Consider the following 26,282-nt stretch of genomic DNA (forward strand, 5'->3'; position numbering starts at 1 on the left):
ATTATTTTCTTCTCTTCTTTTTAAGTTAGGGAATGTGGCCCACGTGTGCAGTCCTGGGTCTCAGAGAGGGAATCCTAGACAACGTGTATTATGGTGATACTTATCTTTCTTTTGGGTCACTGAGTGATCCTGACTCCTTTCTTCTTTCATCCTTACCTTTCTGGATTCCACTGCATGTTTGGGCCGCCATTGCAGAGGGACTCCCATAACTCCTAAGTTTCAAAACTCCTGACAGTTTTCATCAGAAACCAATCCCTTGGTGGTACATTTAATTATGAATAACTTACTTTAAGAGGTATTTACCAATTAGAATGCATTCAAAAATGTGACTGACATTTATTGAGGGCCTGATATGTTGGACTGTGTGCTAGGTGGTGTTTTTACTTTATCTAATTTAGCCCTCATTACTGCTCTGGTAGGCAGAAATCATTTTCCCTATTATACATGTGAAGGTACAAGTTCAGAGAGATTAAATAACTTGTCTAAGGTCACACAGCTAACAAAGGAAATGTTCAGAAATCAAACCAGGGTGTAGCACTAGGATCAAGGGATGGAAATTTGAAGAGGGTGCATATTGGCTGGAGAGGAGAGAATTTGTTTTCTAAAAACAAAATGGGCCACCTTGTGGGGGAGTGAGTTACCCATCGTTGTAGGTATTCAAGCAGAGGCTTCGCCACTTCTTATCCAGGATATACTAGAGGAGTTCATACTTATTAAGGTAATTTGACTGAGTAGTCTTTCAGTATTTTAAACCCTATTATTATATGGAAATGGAGTCAAACTCCTGTTTTTGTGATCTGTAAAAAAACTAACGCATATTGCATACATACTGTGTGCCAGGCACTTGTTAGACACTTTTCCTACAATACTTCATTTAATCCTCAAATCCCCTATGAAGTGGGAATTATTATTATTCCCACTTTACAAATGAGGAAATGGAGGCTCCAGAAAGTTAAAAAAAACGTGCTAGAGGTTACGCAGTTAGTAGTAGTAGGGCTGATATTTGAACCTTTGTCTGTACCATCTTCGCTGTGTAACATAGGGTAAGTTGTGTGTCTTCTCTGAGCTATAGTTTCCTCGTCTGTGAAACGAGATGACAGTACCTTCCTTACGATGGGTTTATGAGTACTAAATGATATACACTTTTCACTAAATGTCACTGACTGCCCTTGAGAGCTTGGGTTTGGGATAAAAAGGTACCACTTTATTTCTTTAGGGTGAATTCAGACCTGAGAATTTTGGGGTTCATTCTTTGTGCTATTTGTAATAGCTGCTAACCCCTTCAAGGGCTTTATGGCATTAGTGACTAATACCTTAAAAACTTGAGGCCTGAATGAGAGGAGGATTCAGCCAACACATTGGAGTATAGGAGGAAGTGTCAAAGGCCTTGTAGGGAAAAAAAGTCCTTACCCCACTATACAGTCAGATTCAGAGATCACTGTTTGCATTTTTACATTTAATGTCTTATTTTAGAATGGACAAGGTCACAATTGCTAGAGCTGTGATAGAGCTGGATGCCAAGAATAATAACCCTTAATCCTCCCTGTAGCCATCTGGGGAGGTATTAACCCCATTTCCTTGGGGAGTGGGGCAGAGCAGGATCCGACCTTACCCAGGTAGCTGTCTAGGGGCTCTCCGGAGGCAGTGTTAGGATCAGGATGGTGGCAAAATTTTATCCTTGTTCATAACCCCAAGATTCTGTTTTCAGAAAGCTCTAAACTGTGCTTATCCATGAACCTTTAGGGAGCCTTTCTCAGAATGGGAATCAGGCATTTCTGGTCTTGGAACTTCACCAGTTGAGACCTGAGTGTTTGGGTGCCAGTGGCTTACCTGGTTCCTTCTTGAGTCAGACATCTGGATGTAACACAGCTGCCGTTGAATTGGAAAGGAAGCATTTCCACATTGATTGGCTTACTTTTCCTTCACCTTTCTGCTAGGAGGAAAGTTAGAGGGTAAAACTTCAAAGGCTTCCCTATGAGGCATACTTTGAATCAGGCAGAGTTTGGAAAGATGCAAGTTAAGGGCAAAATCCAAGACTGCAGATGCTCATAAATACAGTGAGAGAAGACAGCATTATCCAAATATGCTCTCTTTTCTCTTTCTGTTCCCTTCCACTATCTTAAGGTAATGGTGGCCCTAGGAGAAGGCAGATAAAGTAGCTATAATCACTGCAAAGCAAAGTTCTGAAAACATCAAGAAAGATTTTTCACAAAGCTTGAATGGCAGTACAGAACCCATTCATGCAGAGAAGCCATCGAGGTGAGTTTTCTTCCAGAGTTTCCCACAAAGTGAAGCATTTATTTTTTTTTTTCTAAGTTTATTTATTTTGAGCGAGAGAGAGGGAGAGCAGGGAAAGGGCAGAGAGAAAGGGAGAGAGAGAATCCCAAGCAGACTCTGCACTGTCTGCACAGAACCCAATGTGGGGCTCAAACGCACAAACCAAGAAATCATGACCTGAGCCAAAACCAAGAGTCGGACGCTTAACCGACTGAGTCACCTAGGCGCCCAAAGTGAAGCATTTCTTAGGATGGACTTCACAGAGAAGGCTTTAGTCAACTCCGTATAGAATCATTTGAGCCAGGATCCTTGAAGATGGCAAAGAACTTTTCCAAAGACATTTTGCTGATGGGCCTGTTCCACCAACCAAACCTTTCCCAGATGCTGTCCTTGCGCCAACTTAGTCCATGACCTTGAAATATACTTTTGAAATTTGTGTCTGAGACCGTCAGAGTCTAGGTGATTTTGCTTCCTTAGTTAAACCCTAAATGCTAAGTTAAATGCTTAGTTAAAACCTAAATGCTAAGTGGGGTGCCTGGGTGGCGCAGTCGGTTAAGCGTCCGACTTCAACCAGGTCACGATCTCACGGTCCGTGAGTTCGAGCCCTGCATCAGGTTCTGGGCTGATGGCTCAGAGCCTGGAGCCTGTTTCCGATTCTGTGTCTCCCTCTCTCTCTGCCTCTCCCCCGTTCATGCTCTGTCTCTCTCTGTCCCAAAAATAAATAAACGTTGAAAAAAAAAAAAAACCTAAATGCTAAGAGATGGTGTCCTTTAGGTAAGACTGCTTAGACATGATCTAATTAAAGACAATAACTATTTTTCAGTGGCCAGTGACCTGGTCTTAGGGTCGAACTATTTAGTTTGACTCTCCATTTAATAACTAACTTTAGGGAAATTAACTTCTCTGTGCCTTAGATCCTTCATCTGTAAAGTGAGGATAATAATAGTACCTACCTTCATAGGTTTATGAGGAATCTGTTGGATAACACTTATGAAATGATTTGAATGTTCACTAAATATTTTTTACCAGGTGGGGCACCTGGGTGACTCAGTCGGTTGGGCATCCAGCTTCAGCTCGGGTCATGATCTTGTGATTCATGGGTTCAAGCCCCATGTCAGTCTCTGTGCTGACAGCTCAGAGCCTGAAGCCTGCTTCATATTCTGTGTCTCCCTCTCTCTCTGCCCCTCCCCTGCTCATGCTCTGTCTGTCTGTCTGTCTCTCTCTCTCAAAAATGAATAAACATTAAAAGAATTTTTTTTTTAATTTTTACCAGGCTTGATATCAGGCATTTTATGTGTGTGGCTCTTCACTCTGTGAAGATAGGCATTATCATCCTGTTTTGCAGATTAGAAAGCTGAGATTTAGAAATGTTGTCACACAGAAGATAGTTGGCAGAACTGGGATTTGAACTTTAGGTCTGCCAGACTCCAGTACCCAATTCTTTACTTTATTATGCCACTTCCAGTGACCTTTTTGCTTTGAAAGTGCATGTTTTTCTCTTTTATAGGATTGCTCCAGTAGGTAAACCACTGCAAATAGAGTGAAAGGAAACTTGCATACATCCTTTGCGTAATTCATGATGTTGGAAGGGGGCGGGGGCCAGTGGTCTCTCTAGCTGGGGACATCTCTCTACAGTGGGAGGCACTGTCAGAGGAAAAAGAATACAGATGACTTGGGTTCCATCTCCACTCTACTGCTACCTGGCAGTGTGTCCTTAGGATCACAGGATAGTGGGAGGGATTTTGTAGCTCATCTTAGAGTCTACCTCTCACTTTGCAGATGGGGAAATAGGCTGAGAGAGTGAAGCGCCTCACTCAGGGTCTTTAAGACACTTAGAGGCAGAGCCTGGCCTGGAGCACGAGACCCTAGATTCCGGTCCAGTGTTTCTTCCTCAGTAGCATTGTGCTTCAGTTCTCCCTTGTTAAACGGGGATGAAAATAGCTTTCTAGCTTCCTCGCTGGATTGTTACGAAGTTCAAGTTAAAAGCATGAGCAAAAGTACTCTGATAGTTACAAAGTGCTGTACATATGCAAGACAGTCACGCTGTCATTCATTCAGCAAGTACTCATTGGCACCTGCTAAGCCCACCTCACTCCTTGGAGACCTAGGAGGTTCAGTAGATGAATCAGATGAAGAGCTGGCCCTCAGGATGCTTTTAGTCTTTTAAAGAAGAGAAGCCACAAAATAATTATAGTTAAAGGCAGGAGACAGACGAAGGAAACAGTGAGAGCTAAATTTTTGTGAGTTCTGATTTTGAGGCAGAGAAAAGAAGAAAAGGGTTTGAGGACTTTTCTTCTTATAGTTGAGATACAATTCTTGTATCATAAAGTCTACCATTTTAATTCTGCACTTTTTAATATATCCACAAAGTTGTACACCCATCACCACTATCTAATTCCAGAACATTTTCATCATGCCCCAAAGAAACCCATACCCTTTAGCTGTCACCACCACCCCAGTCACTCCCATTTTCTTCTTCAGTTCCAAGAAACCACTAATCTTTCTTTCTCTGTAGATTTTGCTGTTCTTGATGTTTCATGTAAATGGATTCATACAATATATGGCCTTTTGTGACTGGCTTCTTTCAAATAATATTATGTTTTCAAGTTTCATCCATGTTGTCGCATGAATCAGTGGTTCATTCCTTTTTATGGCTGATTGATACTCCATTATATGGATATATCACATTTTATTTGTCCATTTATGGACATTTATCCATTGATGGACATTTGAGTTGTTTCTACCTTGGGGCTGAGAACATTCATGTACAAGTTTTTGTGTAGACATTTGTTTTTCTTTCTCTTGGGTTATACCTAGGAGTGGAATTTCTAGGTCATATGGTAACTCTATGTTTAATTTTTTGAGAGGAGGCTTTTCTTAAACAATTTTTCTTATTGCAAATAATACTGTCACTCACGGTTAATAAGTATTTCCAGTGTGCCAGTTATCACATATAATCCTCACAACAGCCCTGAGGTAGGTGCTATTATTATCTTTGTGTAACAAATGAAAAGTAGCCAGTGTTTCTTGAGCACTTACCATATGCCAGGTATTGTGCTAAGTGTTTTGCAATGCATTGTCTTATTAATGTTCCCAGTGACCCTATGATGTAGATATTACTTCATATACCTACATGGCAGGTAAAAAACAAACAAACCAACAAAACCCGGGAGCTTAAAGGTAAATAATTTTACCCAAGATCACACAACCTAGTATATAGTAGAGCCAGATTTAGACTCAGGTTTCTTTCAGTCCAAAGCTGGTTCCTAATGGCTATTTCTATTTCTATATTACTATAAGAACAATAAATGTTCACAATAGAATACTTGGAAAATACAGAGAAACAGAAAGAAAAAATATATATATATTTTTCATAAGTTCTGATTTTGAGGCAGGAAAAAAATGTATGTAACACACACACACACACACGTGTGTGTGTGTGTGTGTGTGTGTGTGTGTGTGTGTGTTACCTGTTGTCTTACCAGGGAGAAGACCACTGGCATATTTTTAATGCCTGGCCTTCTTTTTTTTTTTTTAATTTTTAAAAATGCTTTTATTTATTTTTGAGAGAGACAGAGCATGAGCAGGGGAAGGGCAGAGAGAGAGGGAGACACAGAATCCAAAGCAGGTTCCAGGCTTTGAGCTGTCAGTACACAGCCCGATGTGGGGCTCGAACTTGTGAACCGTGAGATCATGACCTGAGCCGAAGTTGGACACACAACTGACTGAGCCACCCAGGCACCCCAAACACATATCCTTCTTGTTATAACATTGTAGATATGTACACTTTTGGTTTGTCTTTTTTTTCCCTTTAAGGCTAAGATGGTCACATATATGTCTTGAACGTGATTTTTTAACTATATATGATTAACAGTTTTCTGTTTCATTAATCAGTCTTCCATGTTTTGAGTGACTCTTAATAGGAAAGAAAGATTTTTGAAAGGACTTGATAAGAGAGGATTCCAAATACATATGAAGTAAACAGAATAGAACAGAATAATGAACCCCCATTTATCTGTCATCCTATTTCAATAACTGTCAACATTCTGCCATTCGTATTTTATCTATACCTCCTTTGCTTTCCACTTCCATTCTATTTTTTTAAGTGTTTATTATTGACACAGAGAGAGAGGGCATGAACAGGGAAGGGGCAGAGAGAGGGTGGGGACAGAAGATCCAAAGTGGTCTTTGTGCTGACAGCAGAGAGCCCCATGCGGGGCTAGAACTCACAAACCCTGAGATCATGATCTGAGCCAAAGTGGGACACTTAAACGACTGAGCCACCCAGCCGCCCCTCCTCCATTCTATTTTTTAAGTAAAATTTACCAACATTAAAATTCACTAATCTTGATTGTACAGTTTTGACAAATGGATATACTCATGTCACCCATACCCCCAGTACCTATATAGCCATATTCCCCTCATATATAGAACTTTTCTGTCACTTAGAAAGTTCTCAGGGCTCCTTTTCTTATTAATCTGTATGCACTCAGGCAACACTTCTTTTTTTTTTTTTTTAACTGTATTTTTGCCTATTCTAGAACTTCATATATAGTTGACTCTTGAACAGTGTGGGGGTTAGGGGCACCCACTCTGCCCAACCCCCTCCAGGCAGTCAAAAATTGGCATATAACTTTTGACTCCTGAAAAACTTAACTACTAATAGCCTACTGTTGATCAGAAGCCTTACGGATAACAAATAATTAACCCATATTTTGTATGTTATATGTATTATATCTGTATTCTTAAAGTAAGCTAGAGAAAATAAAGTTTTATTAAGAAAATCATAAGGAAGAGAAAATATATTTGCAGTACTATACTGTATTTATCGAAAAGAATCCACATATAAATGAACCCACACGGTTCAAACTTGTGTTGTTCAAGAGTCAACTGTAAATGGAATCATACAGTATGTACCTTTTTTTTTTAATGTTTACTTATTTTTGAAAGGGGGGGTGGTACTGAGGGGCAGAGAGAGAGGATGACACAGAGTCTGAAGCACGCTCCAGGCTCTGAGCCATCAGCACAGAGCTCAAATCCAGGAACCGCGAGATCATGACCTGAGCCAAAGTCAAACGCTTAACCGACTGAGCTACCCAGGCCCCCCAGTATGTACTTTCTTAAGTCTGGCTTCTTTTGCTCAGAATCTGTGAGATTCATCCATATTGTTGCTGGTATCAATAGTTCCTTTTTAAAAATATAATAACTTCATTGGGATATAATTCACATACCATACAATTCACTCATTTAAAGTGTATAATTCAGTGGTTTTTAGTATTCTCACAGATATGTACAACAATCACCAGTCAAATTTAGAACATATTCATCACCTCAAAAAGAAACATCAAACCACAATGAAGTACTGCTTCATACCCGTGAGGATGGCTATAAATACATTTTTTTAAAAAGCAAGTATTGGTAAGGATGTGGAGAAATTGGAACCTTTTACATTGCTGGTGAAATTGTAAAATGGTGCAGCTGCTATGGAGAACAGTTTGGCAATTCCTCAAAAAGTTAAATATAGAATAACCATATGACTCAGCAATTCCACGCCAAGGTATATACGCAAAAGAATTGAAAACAGGTAGTCAGACAGATGCTTGTACATGGACATTCATAGCAGCACTATTCATGACAACCAACAGATAGATGAATGAGTGGATAAATACAATGTGATATAGCAGTGCAATGGAATAGTATTCAGCCATAAAAAGGAATGAAGTACTGATGCATGCTACAACATGGATAGACCTCAAAATAGTATGCTAAGTGAAAGAGGCCAGTCGCAAAGGTCACACATTGTAGGATTTCATTTATATGAAAAATCTAGAATAGGTAAATTGATAGATGCAGAAAGTAAATTGGTGGTTGCCAGATACTAGAGGGAGGAAGGAAGAGGGACTGACTACTTAATAGGTATGGGATTTTCTTTTGGTGTGATGTAAGTGTTTTGGAACTACCTAGAGGTGATGGTTGTATAACATGGTGAGTGTACTAAATACCACTGAATTATACACTTTAAAGTCCTCTCTAGCCCCAGGAAACCATAAATCTACTTTCTATTTCTATAGATTGGCCTATTCTGGCCTTTGCATATAAATGGAATTATAGATATCCCTCGATTCTTGAAAGTTCATGTTATGCCACTTCACTTTTACGAAAGATCTACATTAGTACCTTTTACACTAACCGAAGAGAATCCAAAGGGGAATTTTGCTTTTATGAAAAGGGTGAAAATCAAATATAGTGCTCAGCATTTGTTTTGCGGTGAGCCTATTATAGTGGCAGTGTGCACCCTGAGTGGCAAGAGTGGCTCCTCCCAGCTTCCACCCTGGGAACTACACTCAGCATCCAACCACCATAGCTTTGAACTGTGTCTGTGAGCATCTGTGCTTTATAAAATACAGTGTGCTTTATTTATTTATTTTGCTCATCCTTTAGCAAGATGGTATCAGAAAAGCCTCAGAGAAGTTATTTTTGGGGTCTGGAAATGCCAAAAAATTTTTTCCATTTAATAAACTGATGGTAATTGCTTCTTCACTTTATGCCCTTGCAGCTTAGGATAGGTTTCATAGGAACACTTTGCTTTTGGATAGCAGGAGAAACCTATATACAACATGTGGCTTTCTTTCACTTAGCATAATGTCTTCAGGGTTCATCCATGTTGTAACACGTATCAGCACTTCATTGCTTCTTATGGCCAAATAACATTGCATTGTATAGACACAATAAACACCACATTTTGTTTGTCCATTCATCAGTTGATGGGCATTTGGGTTTCTACCTTTTAGCTGTTATGAATAATCCTGCCCTAACCATTCTTGTACAGACTGTTGAATGGAGTTTCTTTGTTTTTAGCAAAGTCACCATTTTCCTCCTGATCTTGCAATTCAAAGCTAGCAGAGGTGAGAAAGATCCCATTCTCTGTGCCCCACCATACTACAATGGAATCCCCAATGTCAGCTTTGTCTCTCTGGTAGGGAAGGAAGTAAGAGAAATGTTGTAACCATGCCACTGAGCATAGATCAGGAGCTATCAAGTCTTACTAGAATTCAGATTTGGCTAATAACATCTGTTGAGCACCTGCTGTAATCCAGGTACTATTTTGTACCTTCATATATATTTCATCATTTATTCCTCACAACAACTAATTGAAATAAGTGAGTATCCCTATTTTACAAATGAGGAAATTGAAACTCAGAAAGGTCGAATAACTGTCTAAGTAGGTACTAATGGGTACAGTGAGGGGGCTGGACTGCAGGCCCAAGTGCCTAAGTATTTTAAGTCCACTTCCCTTTCTGCTACATTAACTCAAACAAGGACTGTGGCACACCTGAAATGGGTGTTTCCTCATGTTTATTTGGATGTTACTGTTCAATTTTTGGTTCCAGATGAGTAACGTTTGCCAGGCGTACTTTGTTCTAAGGCTTGTTAACCTCAGGCTATTATATTACTGGTACCCTTTGCATTATGGAGTAGATTAATTCCTCCAAATTGAGCTGTTAATTGAATTTTCTTATTAGCTTCCTTTGTAATAGCAGAGATGCCCGTGGAAAAAAGTTTCCCAGTAGCCCGAGTTAAAGGTCTGTGGAAGGGATAGGGTTAAGTGGCGACATGCTAGACATTCTAGACTCTAGGAATGGAATACCTTTTGGGCAGTGTATCAATATACATGGCAGTTCATGCTTTCTTTATAACATTATGTCATATATTTTCCTTGGTGTCATAGGCATTTTATATTTTTCACATTCCCAACTCTCAGAAACTGGCTTCCTTCTTCCTCCTTATCATTGAGTATCAACTAGAGCTGGCCTGTAATGACAGAAGATGCCATGTTCAACCCTTTGTACTTTAGCTAGAGAGATTTTGTATTGAACTTTCATGTTCTGCAAAATTAGCCCTCAATATTACTAGAGCTTTAAGTGCAAACATAAGGGTATGCTCAGTTCATTGTGCTATCTTTAGAATGAAGAATACACATTTAAAGTTGCTTGGGTCTGTTACAGTTCTAGTTTTTTGTTAGCGATTTCCAAGTCACCTTTCTTACTCTACTGCCCTATGTTTAGTTTGTTTCCCCCCACTGTCATTTTTGTTACTTCTTCTAAGGTGTGTGAATAAATGAGTATAAATAAGATTTAATTTATTATTCCTTGTTGCTCCTTCTGAATTTACTGTCTTGGCTGTTCATTTTGGTCATTCAGTTAAATTAGCCTTTTTCAGTCCCTCTGAGGAGCTCTAGTTACAATAGTCTTGGTACCATTGGTATTCAATTCATGACAACTATATTGTGTGCTCTTGAAGAGAAGGGTCTGTGTTTGGCTTGTTCTTTGCTGGATTTTCAAAGTCTAGTGCAGTGCCTAGCATACTAGGCATTGAAAATTTTATCTTATGGATTCTTGAAGTCACTTATTTCAGTCTTTTTGCATCTCGGCAGAACTGAACATACAATTTGCATACTGCACCAGAGAGAAATCCCCTTGATGTAGTCTTTTCTGGTGTTTAATCATAAATATATAACTTCCTTTCTTCAATTCCAAATGTCTCCATCATGTCATTCTATATCCGTGAGTTCTTTTTGCTCTATAGAATTGACTATTCCAGGATACTCCTTAAAATAATGCTTTTAAAATTTGACCATAATTAAATCTCCTCATATTCAAATAACAATTCATTTATTGATCTAATTATTTATATTTGAGAAATTTTTGAAGTCTGAAACTAATTATACTTCTTGCAGATTTAGGGGTATTTCCCTCCTGATGTGAACCTTTAGAATAATCTGTACTTAGAAATGTTTTTTCAGTTACACACGCCTGCCTTAAAAAGTTTGTGGAAGATGTTGAATCCCTGTTTCCTGGGAGGGGGTGGTGAAGGTGGGCTGTGCTCCAGAATGAGCTATCGGCCAGTGTGCTGTCATTTCTTCTCAGGATGGGAACAGAAATGTTTACCACAATGCTAACTGAGCAGCAGTTATATTAAATTTGACATTTTGGTTTTTTAACCTCTACCTATTAGTCTGATACTGTTTTTTTTTTTAATATTTATTTTTGATAGAGACAGAACATGAGTGGGGGAGGGGCAGAGAAAGAGGGAGACAGAGAATCAGAAGCAGGCTCCAGGCTCCGAGCTGTCAGCACAGAGCTCAACGCAGGGCTCGAACTCACAGACCAAGAGATCATGACCTGAGCCAAAGTCGGACGCTCAACTGACTGAGCCACCCAGGCGCCCCCTAGTCTGATATTGTTTTGAATCCCATTCTCTATTTTACCATTTACCTGAATTGTAGTATGGGGTTTTTTTGTCTGCTTTCTCTGCTTTTCCCCTCTTTTTTTCCTTTTAGTTTTTTCAAGCACACACCAATCTTAGCTTAAGTCCCTTGCCTTTGATTCTCTGCTTTTTAGGTGCTATGTCTTTCATCCTAGTCAGTATTCCTCCATGTCTAGCACAGTGCCTGGTATTTGGTAAAAACCCAGTTAACGTTTTAAGAAAATTAAAGAATGAGTAGTAACAGATTAGTTGACTCTTATGGGTGGTCATAGTGATATTACTCTGGGAAATTATGTACCATAGTAATTTATTCATACATACAAAATGGTTAAGAGTGTGCATACAGTTCTCCCTGCTCCACCTCCATTTATTACCTGTGTGACATTGTGAAAATTGTTTCATGTTCATGACTTTATTTCCTCTTCCGTAAGATGATGATAGTAATAGAATCTATCTACTGTACAAGCTTTTTGAACCAGTCTTCCTCTGCACCCTTAACAGTGGTTATTCTCTCTCCTCAGATGTATCCTCTCCAGGTTCTTTGTGGCTTCTTGTCATTCGTGTTTCAGCTTGAGTGTCATCTTTTGAGAGAGCTCCTCTGTATCAGGCAGGATTTATAGGTATAAGCAACAGAAACCAACTCTGGCTGATTCTTGAAAGGTTATTAGGAAAACTCACAAAATATCAGGGAAGGCCACAAAGCCAAGCTTGAAGACTGGGCTAAAACGAAGGAAGTTGGGTAGCAGCCAGGACCCACGGCCAAAATCGTTTACAGAATCAATCCATGAGGTCACTACTGCTGCTTACACAGCTTACACCACCACCACCAGCTGACTGGACCTTCATGGCCATTATAGCCACAACTTGCTGCCAGCATGGACTCTCGCTGGTCCTCTGATTCTTTGATCCCAGATCCCAATTAAAGTCTGGGGCTGATATGTCTCATTGGCATAGCCTGGGTCATAGGCACACCCTCTAGCTGTAAGGGATCTTCAGAGAAGGAATCTTAGTCTGAACTATTCTCACTTCATAGTGAGAGGCACTCTGTCTTCTTCTAAACTCATTAGATGGGGGATTCTCAAAATATAGGAAGGGCTTCAAATGCTGAGCATCTAGAAACTCCACAAATGTGTACTACATTTTCTTTGACCTCAAGTCTAAAAGTAGCCCATCAATCACTTTAACATCAAGTTATTTTATTTTCATCACAGCACTTTTCACCTGGGATATTCTTATTTTATTTGTATTTTTATTATCTATTCCCTCCTGCTAGAATGTTAGTACTGTGAGAGTAAGGAACTTGCCTGGTTTGTTCACTGCTGTATCCCCTGGGTCTGCAATAGTACCTGACGTAGAGGAGATCCTTCTTGCACTCATTTGTTGAACGAATAACTATATAAAGCTCTTAGCACAATTCCTAGTACATAATAAGTGTATATTTGGCAATTTACTATTTCTTAGCAGATAAAAGTACTTACATTCTTTTAAAAATAAAATTAAAGAAAAAACTTTACACCTACATTATTTCATTTGACCTTTCTAGTAGTCTTCCAAGAATAAGGCTGTTGGGGGTGAAGAATGGGCCTTTTTCTGGTGAGGTGTCTGTGGCCGCTTCAGTGTTTATTCCAATTCTTCCTGTGCCTATGAGACACAGGAATGAGAACCTACTTGGGGAGATTGAGAGTTTACCAAGGCCACATAGCTGGTCCTACTTAATACCAGGTATACTCCATGACATTGGTGTTCTTTCCATTATGATAAGTCTCACTCTATATTCTTGGTGATTGTGGGGGAAATTACTGTTGTTTTGGGGGGGGCAGGGAGGGTTGACCAGTATATCACAAACTAGAGCCATAAACATAATTGCAGGCCAGTGTTTAGTTTATGCCAGTTTGTCCAAATTCACATTTTTAATTTGATGGCCAGAGGCCCCTGGAAAAGTCTTCATGAAACCATAGTTGTTTACAGTTGGCATCCCTACATGTTCTTCATGTTCACAGGTTTTGTGATCCTAAACAGTGCCAGTGGCTTCCGTATCTCTCTGGTAATGCTCACAAAGATGCAATGCTGGATGGTTTCCACATTGTGAGGGAAGGCTCTTGCCCTTTTAAGAGCTTATGATCCCCAAATCAATCATGGAGGCATAAGCCCCAAAGTACTCAGGCTGAAAGAGAACATCTAATTAGATAGCAAGATTTTTATTGTCCGACTCTGTGCCTAGCACTAAAGAAAAAAATCTGCGATAACATAGTGTTTATATAGAGAGTTTCTTTTTGTGATTAAATGCCAAAGGAAAAGAAGGAGTCTGCTCACAGAACAGGTGGAGAGAGTGTGATTTCAGGAGGGTGTGCTAGGAGTCTGTAGGAGGGCAACTGATGGAAAAGCAGGGCCAGGAGATCCAGAAGTGGTCTTGGGAATCCTGCTGGCTGGGGAGAGTTGGCAGGGAGGCCTGGTGGGCCCTGAGAGCCATCATCACAGCACAAAGGGCCAAATGGGGAAGAAAGACTAGACCTCCTGCATGCCTTCAGAGGTGGAACCGGGACCAAAGGTTGGAAATAACAGGAGGTAGAACTTTCTTTTAAAAGCTTTGGAGTTTTTTTCTGCATTTATTTTCTTTCTCAAGCATTTTTTTTCTGATTGCAATATTAATGTGCTTTTGTAGAAAAAAAAATTGAAAACCTCAAAGAGCAGAAGGTAAAAAATCAGTCACGCTACTGTTTAAAGATGGCTATTATTATTTTTTATATTTCCTTTTTTAAAAAAAATTTTGTAACGTTTATTTATTTTTGAGAGACAGAGCACAAGTGGGGGAGGGGCAGAGAGAGAGGGAGACACAGAATCCGAAGCAGGCTCCAGCTCTGAGCTGTCAGCACGGAGCCCAATGCGGGGCTCAAACCCGTGAGCTGCAAGACCATGACCTGAGGCAAAGTCAGACACTTAATGGACTGAGCCACTCAGGTGCCCCTTGTAATTCCTTTTTAAACACAGCTTTGATAATAGTATTTATTGAAAAAGCATCATGTTATCTTGGAAACATTTGGTGTAATGTAAGCATTTTTCCTTCATAAGTAACATTTCTAATGCTGCTTAATATCATATGGCTATACATTGTTTAGCCATTCCTCTATCATTGAAAAATTTGGTACTTTCAGTTTTTTTGTTTTTACACAATCTGTGATGAATATGCTTGGGTATAGACTTTTGTATTTCTTATATTTTGTAATTTCTTATGTAAGTTATCAGAAATGAGATTAGTAGGTCTTTCTAACCATCAGAGTTTATAACAAAGGAATAAGTTGCTTCAGGAGATGAGACTGAAAGACTACCTATCAGGATATTGAAGAGGGATCTCTTTATTAGATTGGATTGTGGACATGATCACCTTTACATTTCCGGTCCACTCTTTGATTCTATCAATTTGTTAAAGGGTTGAGTGCTCTGTCTCTGGTACTGATTTGGTTTTGGAGAGAGCCAAGCTGAGCAGCAGGGATTCAAAGTATAATTAAAAGACTGGTTGCCACAGTTGCATATTGAGCAAGTGGAAGTTGACATCTTTCTTGCTTGCCTTGTTCTTTCTTTTAGGATCTTCCTTCATACTCCTATCCAACCCCCCACTTTCTGGTGAAGCATGCATGACTCTTTCAATGTTTGTTCCAATACTTCCTGTAGCTCTGAGTCATTGTCTCCCCCCTCCCACCCTCTTTACCTTCCAAAAGTTCTTCAACACTATGGAGCAGAGCCAGCCCACCATGTCATAAATCACAGGCAATAGCCAGTTCACTGGGTAGGCTGTTGGGATGTTTTAGGGGTGGAACCAGGACTCTGAAGCCACCTTATTCCATCCCCCAAGGTTTGATGATTTTTTTTCCCCAGGTAATTAAATGTGTGTCTTGTGGACCTGGGCTTGGCTGGAATGCTCAAGGGTCCTGAAGATCCTTCTATAGCTTCCTGCTGTTGAATTCATTAAGAGAAGATGGCAAAAGTCAACATAACTAGAGACCTCATCCGTAGGCAGATCAAGGTAAGCAGCTCAGCCCTTTGAACCAGAGCATGAAGTCCTTTCTTCCTAACAGATTCATTTTACAGCTGAAGAAACTGAGGTCTGGAGTTGGTGACTTGCCTGAAGTCACATAGCTAATTAGTGGCAGACCTAGGACTAAAATCAAGGTCTCTTGACTCCCATCTTCTTTGCCCAAGAATATGGAATTCATGGAGACTCCTCTATCCCAGTGCTTTGTACTTGGGCTGCTGAAATTAATGGAGGTCGGTGGGGAGGGGAGCCACCAGTGTACTGTGCATGTGTGTTGTGCATGTGTGTACACAACTGTGTGTACATATGTAGGTGTGTGGGAGGGGGTGGGTGTAGCAGAAGAAAATATGACATCTTCATGTTGCTCCAGCTGCTAAGTTGTGCATGTAACAGACCCTAGAAGAGTCTTAGTCCCAGTTCAGCTTAGACTCTTCTTTCTTTTCTTTAAGGGTCTTCTGCACCTGTCCTGTGCAGTTTGTACATTCTGTGAGATGAATGGATGATGGGGCTGTCAAGTTCATTTAGCAAGATAGCCCAGGCTTTGTCAGGGGAACCTGCTGTAAAGGAACACAGAGATTTAATGGAAGAAATTCTACCAGGACTTGATTTGCTCCTATAGTAAGAACCCCAAGCTGGGTCAGGAGCTTAATCTTACCACTGCTCTAATTACCTATAAGACTTGAATCATTTTACCTCCCTGTGTTTTCTGTTGTTAAATGATAATAGTGTCTGCCTTTAAGGCTGATCATAGAGAATGAAATCTGAAAAAACACAGGAAGTTCTTTGAAAAGGTTAAGTGCTAAAAATGTTTTTAATTAAAAATCTTAAAAAAATTAAGTGGCATGCAGCATAAGCTATGATCATCAAAAAGGATTGAGTGTATACATGAGCTATGTGCTTAGTGCACGGAGCACATCAATCTGTGTTTTGTATATTTTTCCCTTCATCCCTGAATCCTTTAGGGGCTTTGTCCATTTGTGGGAGGTTTTGTTTGTAATTTTTTTAGACTGGGTGGCCCTCAAGGGCAAGGACAATTTCCTAGAGGCACAGAATCATAGAGTTGGAGGGACCATGCAAATTATTTTTTTCCTTTGAATACCCCCCACATTATGTGTTCTAAAGGTGATGCCCACCCTCTCTCTCTAACCTAAAGATGGAAACTCCTTTGTTGTTTTCAATTTTTCTTTCTTTTCATTCTTTCCTTCCTTCCTTCCTTCCTTCCTTTCTTTCTTTCTTTCTTTCTTTCTTTCTTTCTTTCTTTCTTTCTTTCTTTCTTTCTTTCTTTCTTTCTGCTTTTTGTAACCCAACAAGCACAATTTAATGCTTATGTTTTTAATGTTTATTTATTTATTTTGAGAGAGAGAGAGAGAGAGCAAGCATGCATGGAGTAGGGGCAGAGAGAGAGAGAGAGAGAGAGAGAGAGAGAATATCCCAGGCAGGCTCCACATTGTCAGCGCAGAGCCTGACGCAGGGCTCGATCTCATGGACTGTGAGATCATGACCTGACACAAAATCAAGAGTCAGACACTCGACCATCTGAGCCACCCAGGCACCCTATGCTTAATTTTATACTCTTTTATTATTCTCTAATCCCTGCCCAAGTATAGTGCAGGCTCCTGCAGCCCAGTTTCTTACTACCTTTTGTAGCTCCTGCAGTGCCCAGGACAGTGCTGGATATATAATAGGCACGTAGTACATCATATTGAATTGAATCAATGAAACTGAGTTTGTTTCTGTCCCGCAGGAGCGGGGTGCTCTGAGCTTTGAGCGTCGCTACCATGTCACTGACCCCTTTATCAGACGACTGGGCCTGGAAGCAGAGCTACAGGTAAGAAATCAAGTTTGCACCTTAGATGCAGATGGCTGGCTCTTAATTCTCTGCCTGTAGAGAACCCTTCTGGCATTATTCAAGGCAAAAACAAGTTTTTCTCTGCAGGTCATACCTAATGGTTTCCTGTCCTTTCTAGCAGTTTTATTAAGCAGGTAAACATAGGCAGGTAAATCAAGGTTAGTGATTGACATGGTCACACAGAAATTGTTTTTTGGTCATATTATTTGCTTTGTGTTTGGAAAAATATTGTTGAGGTGCATACCACTGTTTTTAATATTGACTTGGACAGTAATTATTCTTACCTTTGCAAAGGAAGTTAAAGTTTACAAAGTGTTTTTACATAGTGTTTTCTCATTTTAGTTTCAAAGAAATGCTGTGGGGAGGTATATAGGGAATGGGTATTTTCTTAAAAAGGGTTTAGTAATAAGGCCAAGCATCTTGTCCAGTGTTGTCCTGTCCAGTCCATGGAGAGCCAGGCCTTTAATCCAGAAGTTCAACTCTTTCATTGTGTCCAACAGAGACACTCCATAGTGTTAATTCCAGGCCCTTTCCTTCCTCCAGATCATGTTTTGAATCCAACATTTAGCTGTCCTGTCCAACTTAGCATTACCTGCAGGTTGAGTAAGAATTCTCTTTGGTTCCTTCAAGTTAGTATATATAAGTGATCCTGTTGATCTTAGAAAAAGACTAGAAAGAAATTTATTGAATGTTCACAGTGTTATCTTAGGGTAGTGAGATTACAGATGGTTGTTACTGCTTTTTTAAATTATAAACTTTTATCCATTTTAAAATATAACTACATTGTGGGGCGGCTGGGTGGTTCAGTCAGTTAGGTATGCGACTTTGGCTCAGGTCATGATCTCACAGTTCATGAGTTTGAGCCCTGCATCAGGCTCTGTGCTGACAGCTCAGAGCCTGGAGCCTGCTTCAGATCCTGTGTGTCCCTCTCTCTCTGCCCCCTCCCCCATGGGTGTACATGCGCTTTCTCTCTCTCTCTCTCTCTCTCAAAATTAAATAAACATTAAAAATTTTTTAAAAATAAAATATAACTACATTAATGGTAATATGGAAAAGATAAGTAAAAATTACTTCTTAGTCCCATCTCCCTAAAACAATTATTAGCATTTTGTGTACTTCCTTTTATCTCCTGCATATTTTCACATAATTGTAATTGTACTTTACATTGAATTTTGTATCTTAAATTAAGATACATATTAACATATGATTAACATATAATAAGTATTTTCTCCATGTTACCAAGTAGTCTTCACAATTTTTACTTAAAATTTTTCTTTTTTTTTTAAATGTGTATTTATTTTTGATGGGGGGACGATGTCGGCAGCAGAGAGAGAGGGAGAGAGGATCCAAAGCAGGCTCCACACTGTCAGTGCAGAGCCCAAGGCAGGGCTCAAACTCAAATCGTAAGATCATGACCTGAGCCAAAGTCAGACACTTAACTGACTGAGCCACCCAGGTGCCCCCCAATTTTTCTGATTATAGAAGTAATAAATATTACCATAGTTGAAAATATGGAATAGACAGAAAAATATAGAAAAGAAAACAAAATTACCTTAAATTCTATCATCTAGAGATAAACATTGTTAACCTTTGGTATACTGCCTTTGTGTATTATGAAGCAGAATACTAGTTAAGAGATGGGTATTAGAGCTGCATAAATTTAGTTTTAAAACCTATCTCTTGGGGCGCCTGGGTGGCTCAGTCAGTTAAGTGGCCGACTTCGGCTCAGGTCATGATCTCACAGTCTGTGAGTTCGAGCCCCGCGTTGGGCTCTGTGCTGACAGCTCAGAGCCTGGAGCCTGTTTCAGATTGTGTCTCCCTCTCTCTGACCCTCCCCCGTTCATGCTCTGTCTCTCTCTGTCTCAAAAATAAATAAACATTAAAAAAAAAAACAAAAAACCTATCTCTTCCCCAGCTATATAGCCTTGTGCATGTTACCCCTAGTTTCCCAATCTGTAAACTAGAACAATAACTGAGCATAGCTGTAATGATTATATGAGTTTTGTGTGAAGGACTAACACAGTGCCTGGATTATAGCAAACTAGTTCAATGAGTAACAATTATGATTCTTAAGTCTTCCAGTTTTTTTCCATGCTTATATAAATTTTCCCCCCACAAAATTGGGCTCATACCATTTACACAGTTGGGTAAACTGTTTTATACTTTTTATATCTTGATTGCTTTCCCATATTTCTAAAAATTCTTTGAAGACATAATTTCTACTAATTTGTTTATCTTTATTGTTCTGTAGTTTCTTTCTATATTTCCTTTGGAATATAACTCAAAGTACTTCCCTCTAGTGCAGTTGGGGGCAGGGCATGGATGATTTTACCTCCAAAGGGATTTTTAGCAACATCTGAAAACAATTTTGGTTGTCCAAACTCGAAGGTACTACTGGCATATAGTGGAAAGGGGATAGGGATGCTGCTAAACCTCCTACAGTGCACAGGACAGCAGAGAGTGCGCAGCAGAGAAATATGCAGCCCCAGTGCCAACAGTGCCGTGGTTGAGAAGCCCTGCTCTGGTGGATGCTGAGTAGACAGTGATCACTGACTGGCTCAGCCGTTTCTTTTAGCTGTGCCTCCCCATCCAACCCATATTCTGTTCCATCTCTTCGTAGTTAAATAACTTTGTTCAGAATAGACTTGGAAACTTCTATGAACACAAAAAAGGATCCCATCTATTGTTTCCCAAAGGTTGGAACTCAAATACAAAATTACATTAAGGTGAATTATTTCAATTTGCACTTCCCTAACCTATGTAGCAGTGCATAGTATGAAAGAATGTCCAGATGTACAGATTTTTTTTTGAGAGAGAGAGAGAGAGAGCGCACGCGCGCGAGCATGAGCAGGGGAGGGGTAGAGAGAGAATCCCAAGCAGGCTCTATGCCCAGCGCGGAGGTATGGAGCCTGACATGGGGCTCAATTCCACAACCGTGAGATAGTGACTTGAGCTGAAATCAAGAGTTAGACACTTAACCAGCTGAGCCACCCAGGTGCCCAGGAATGCACAGATTTAGATGTAAAAAACAAACAAAACAAAAAAGAAACAAAAACTCTAGTTTAAATCCCAGCTTTGCCACTTGTGAGACTTAGAGAAGTGAGAGCAGATGGAAAGAAGAGGACTGGGAGAAAAATAGGTTTGGGAAAGATTCAGGGGTTGGACATTTTAAATTTGGAAGCCTGTTGGATAGCTTTGTGGAGATGTCAAGTAGGAAGTGATGGTACTAATTGGGAGAGAGAGCTGTGGACTGTAGGGAGAAATCCAGAGACTCAAATGTCTATGGACCTCTAGAGAATAGGGCCCAAGACCTGGCTGTAGAGACACTCCAGCTTTCAGGAGTTGATTACCAGCTACCCAAGAAAGTTACCCAAGAAGGGGTGGTCAGTGAAGTAGAAAGGAAATAAAACCAGGAGAGTGGAAAGCCCACATAATGAGAATATTACAAGAAAGGAATGGTTGCTTCTGCTCAATGCTTTTGAAAGGTTCAGTAAGATGAGGATAGAACAATGACTGTGGTCTTTACTGAAGCAGTTTTATTGGAATGGTGGGAGTAGATGCTAGACTGGAGGGGTTGTGAGAGTGAATTGGAGGTAAAAAAGTGGCAACCACAGTGTAGAGAACTCTCTTTTGTCTCTCTTGTTTTTAAAATTATTTTATTATACTTTTTAATTTACATCCAAATTAGCATATAGTGCAACAATGATTTCAGGAGTAGATTCCTTAATGCCCCTTCCCCATTTAGCCCATCCCACCTCCCACACCCTCCTCCAGGAACCCTCTGTTTGTTCTCCATATATAAGAGTCTCTTATGGTTTGCCCCTCTCCCTGTTTTTATATTATTTTTGTTTCCCTTCCCTTATGTTCATCTGTTTTGTCTCTTAAAAATGTTTTTTTAATGTTTATTTATTTTTGAGAGAGAGAGAGAGAGAGAGAGAGAGAGAGAGAGAGAGAGAGGCAGGGACAGAGCATGAGCAGGGAAGGGGCAGAGACAGAAGGAGACACAGAATTCGAAGCAGGCTCCAGGCTCTGAGCTGTCAGCACAGAGCCTGATGTGGGGCTAGAACCCACGAGCTGCGAAATCATGACCTGAGCCGAAGTCAGATACTTAAATGACTGAGCCACCCAGACGCCCCTGTTTTGTCTCTTAAAGTCCTCATATGAGTGAAGTCATATGATATTTGTCTTTCTCTGACTAATTTTGCTTAGCATAATACCCTCCAGTTCCATCCATGTAGTTGCAAATGGCAAGATTTCTTTCCTTTTGATTGCAGAATAATACTCCATTATATACATATACCACATCTTTGTCCATTCATCCATCGATGGACATTTGGGCTCTTTCCATACTTTGGCTATTGTTGATAGTGCTTGGTATAAACATTGGGATGCATGTGTCCCTTTGAAACAGCACACCTGTTATCCCTTGGATAAATACCCATTAGTGCAATTGCTGAGTCTTAGGGTAGTTCTATCTTTAGTTTTTTGAGGAACCTCCATACTATTTTCCCAAGTAGCTGCACCAGCTTGCATTCCCACCAACAATGCAAAAGAGATCCTCTTTCTCCGCATCCTCGCCAACATCTGTTGTTGCCTGAGCTGTTAATGTTAGCCATTCTGACAGGTGTAAGGTGGTATCTCATTGTGGTTTTGATTTATGTTTCCCTGATGGTGAGTGATGTTGAGCATTTTTTCATGTGTCGGTTGGCCATCTGGATATCTTCTTTGGAGAAGTGTCTATTCATGTCTTTTGCCCATTTCTTCACTGGATTATTTGTTTTTTGGGTGTTGAGTTTGATAAGTTCTTTATAGATTTTGGATACTAACCCTTTATCTGATATGTCATTTGCAAATATCTTCTTCCATTTTGTCGGTTGCCGTTTAGTTTTGATGCTTGTTTCCTTCACTGTGCAGAAGCTTTTTATTTTGATGAGGTCCCAATTTCTCTCTTTTTTTAAGAAGGTGATGGAAATTTATTTATTACAAAATTGCCCCTAGGTGAAAGGAGACAGGATGTAGGCAGTAAAAAGGATAAACCGTAAAAGATAGTTTCTTCTCTTGCCCTTCTGTGTCTATTCAGCTTTCTTTTCTTCAGCTCTCTGTCCTCCGTCTTTGGGTTGGCTTTAACCAATGGGGAGTCATTTCAGAAAATTGGAGGAAGAATGACATCTTTTTTATCCCCCTCACTTCTTTCCTTCAAAGTCATTTTATTTTTGTTTTCAGCTTTACTGAGTTGTGTAGACAACTCTTGAAGAAATTTATTTACAAAAGGAAGCAGAGAACTAGAGATGTGGCTACGAGGGTCTATGGGATTAAGGGAGGGATTCATAAGAATGGGAAGAAATACTAGCACATGATTGTATGTTGATAGCAGGAGAAAGTTTGCTGATTTAGGAGGACAGAATAATTGAAGGAACAAAGTCCTGGGGAATGCTGGAGGGGATAGGATTCAGAGTTCAAGCAGTTCGGGCCTTGGTAACAGCAAAGACATATCTATCATTTTTACAGGGTCCAGTGGGTCTGGGATCAGGAGAGAGGCATAGACTGGAATAAACACTGGAGAGTGACTGACAGAGAGATAGTCTATGATAGCATCTTTCAGTGTGGTCTGCAGGCCCCTGGGGATCCTCATTGACCTTTCAAGGGAATCCATGAGGCCCAAACTACTTTCATAGTATTATTAAGAAATTGTTTCCAAAACAAAAGCAAAAACAAAAATTAGCTCATTTAAAATTTGCAAAAAAAAAAAAAAAAAGTGATTCACCGTAGCATGAGTCAAGGCAAATACTGCATCAAACTCAATGACTTATTAACGCCATGCATTTGCAGTAACCAAAAAAAACAAAAAACAAAAAAACAACAACAAATTTTATTTAAAACGTCCTTGATGTGAAGCAATAGAAGGTAGTAGTTTTATTAAATTTCATCCTTTAAGTACACATCTCTTTCGTATTCTGTATTATGGGATGGGAAGTACTGCACCATGGTGGTTGTCTTGAGGAAAAAGCACTTGTGCTGTTGTTTGAGTTGCAAGCCCTGCTAGCCACTTTTTTCATGAAGTGCCATCTTAAATAATGACTACCAGACAAAAACTGGGGTTATTCAAATATGAGTATTTGGGCAGACATTTTCTCTTTTTTTACATTTTTATTTATTTATTTACTTTTAAGTTTATTTATTTTGAAAGAGAGTGTGAGCAAGTGGGGAGGGGCAGAGAGAGGAAGAGAGAGAATTGCAAGCAAGCTCCATGCTGTCAGCACAGAGCCCAACTTGAGGCTCCATCCCATGAACTAAGAGTTGGATGCTTAACTGACTGAGCCACTCAGGTGCCCCAATATTTTATTTGTTTTTTTAAAGTAGGCTCCACACCCAACATGGTGCTTGAACTCACGACCCCGAGATCAAGAGTTGCATGCAGAGGGCACTTGGAATTCTCTCTCTCTGCCCCCCCCCCCCAATAAATAAATAAACTTTAAAAAGTAATGATTAGGGGCACCTGGTGGCTCAGTGGGTTGAGCATCCAACCCTGGATTTCTGATCTGGTCATGATCTCTTGGTGTATGATATTGAGCCCCTTGTTGGGCTTTGTGCTGACAGCACAGACCCTGCTTTGAGAATCTCTGTCTCCCTCTCTCTCTTCCCTTCCCCCACTTGTGTGTGCATGCTCTCTCCCAAAATGAATAAATAAACAAATTTTTTAAAATAATAATTTTAAAAAAGAGTCACATGCTCTACCAACTGAGTCAGCCAGGAGCCCCATGGCAGACATTTTCTTAAAAATGAATGAACTGAGGGGCACCTGGGTGGCTCAGTCGGTTGAGCATCTGACTCTTGATTTTGGCTCAGGTCGTGATCCTACAGTTTGTGAGTTTGAGCCCCACATCAGTCTCTGCACTGATAGCGTGGAACCTGCTTAGGATTCTCTCTCTCTCAAAATAGTAAATAAAATAATTAAAAAAAAATTTTTTTTAATGATATGAGCTGTCACTTTAAGGAAAACAACTGACAATATTTGTTGCCAAGGATAAAACTTGAACTTTTAGGCAAAATAAGAGAGAGAGAGAGAGAGAGAGAGAGAGAGAGAGAGAGAGAGAGAGAATGAATGAGAATATAGGAAAACTTGTATCTGCCACCATGAGCGTGGTAACTTCTCAATACTTAAAAGGCTTTTTCCATCCGTGGTGATACAAACAAATGTCAACAATATTGTATAATGAATGTTAGCATTGAAGATCTTTAAATTCAGTGAGTCACTGTTGTCAAAATGACCAACATATGATGTAACAGACTCATAACATGCATAAAAGAGCTATGCATAATGCAAACTAGACCAATGCACTTGAATGTAGGAGGGTACCAATAGTTCATTTATGTGGTTTCAGATCCTACATTGTAATATAAGAACTCATTACTTGTGGAGTTTTAGTGCAATATCAAAGAATGATATCTACAGTTATCTGAAAAGGGTATTAAAATACTCCTTCCTATTGCAACTACATATCTTTGTGAGGATGTATTTTTGTTATATACTTCAACCAAAATAACATATTGCAACAGACTGAATACAAAAGTAGGTATGAGAACCCAGTTATCTTCCATTAAGCTAGACGTTATGTAAAGCAATGCCACTCTTCTCATTAAATTGTTTTGTCTTAGGGGCGCCTGGGTGGCTCAGTCGGTTAAACGGCCGACTTCGGCTCAGGTCATGATCTCGCGGTCCGTGGGTTCGAGCCCCGCGTCAGGCTATGGGCTGATGGCTCAGAGCCTGGAGCCTGTTTCAGATTCTGTGTCTCCCTCTCTCTCTGATCCTCCCCCGTTCATGCTCTGTCTCTCTCTGTCTCAAAAATAAATAAACGTTAAAAAAAATTAAAAAATAAATAAATAAATAAATAAATAAATAAATTGTTTTGTCTTAGAAAATATATTTACTTTTCATTTAAAATGTATTATCATTTTTGTTATTTTTAAATGAAATAATATGAACTATTTCCATTTTAATTTCTAATATGGTAAATATCAATAAATATAACCCAGGGCACCTGGGTGGCTCAGGCAGTTAGGCATTCGACTCTTGGTTTTGGCTCATGTCATGATCTCACAGCTTCGTGGATTCGAGCCTTGAATCAGGCTGTGTGCTGGGCAGCTCAGAGCCTGCTTGGGATTTTCTCTCTCTCCTCTCTCTCTGCCCCTCTCCCTCTCACTCTGTCTTTGTCTCTCTCAAAATAAATAAATAAACTTTAAAAAAAATAAAATTAAATAAGTAAATACGTAAAGCAAGCCCATATAAACAAAAGCTCTTTGAGAGCCTCAGTAATTTTTTTTAATGTTTTATTTATTTTTGAGAGAAAGAGAGAGTGAGCAGAGGAGGGGCAGAGAGAGAGAGAGAGAGAGGGAGATAGAGGATCAGAAGCAGGCTTTGTGCCTGACAGCAGAGAGCCCGATGTGGGGCTTGAAATCAACCGTGAGATCATGACCTGAGCTGAAGTCGGATGCTTAACCAACTGAGCCACCCAGGCCCCCTATCAGTAATTTTTAACAATGTAAAGGGTATTAAGACAAAAGTTCAAGAACCCCCAGTCTATAAGAGCCATGAAACAAGATGACTGGATAATGTCTCCTGGGGATAAAGTAGGAAGTGAGAGAGGAGAGCTCAAGATCAAGAGCCAAGGTGTCTCAACATGCAGAGATTATCCATTCCTGCTCTTCCTCTAGCCACAGGAAATAGAAAGAAGAGGCATAGAGGTGGGAGAACGTGTGGTATGATGGAAGCCATGATGAATTTTAGAATCTTAACTCCTAAAAGGCTGTCTTCCCCCCCCCCCCCCCCACCCCAAAAAGGCTATCTTATTTCCTTCTTTC

General features: G+C 39.9%; 1 protein-coding gene across 5 annotated transcripts in view; it reads left to right on the top strand.

Annotated features, from left to right (window-relative positions):
- WDTC1 (WD and tetratricopeptide repeats 1) overlaps positions 1-26,282 on the top strand; it is a 66,454-nt gene that overhangs the window by 2,086 nt on the left and 38,086 nt on the right. For 4 of the 5 annotated variants that reach the window (XM_045035363.1, XM_023258354.2, XM_023258359.2 and 1 more), the window contains exons 2-3: positions 15,418-15,565; positions 17,319-17,402. In XM_045035363.1, coding sequence (XP_044891298.1) covers positions 15,518-15,565; positions 17,319-17,402 — 132 coding nt within the window. In that variant the 5' untranslated portion in view covers positions 15,418-15,517. Of the gene's footprint in view, positions 1-2,124; positions 2,260-15,417; positions 15,566-17,318; positions 17,403-26,282 lie in introns of all 5 variants that reach the window. The other variant, XM_023258355.2, reaches the window with a different exon arrangement.

This window comes from Felis catus, chromosome C1 (assembly GCF_018350175.1).
Source record: "Felis catus isolate Fca126 chromosome C1, F.catus_Fca126_mat1.0, whole genome shotgun sequence".
Taxonomy (NCBI): domain Eukaryota; kingdom Metazoa; phylum Chordata; class Mammalia; order Carnivora; family Felidae; genus Felis; species Felis catus.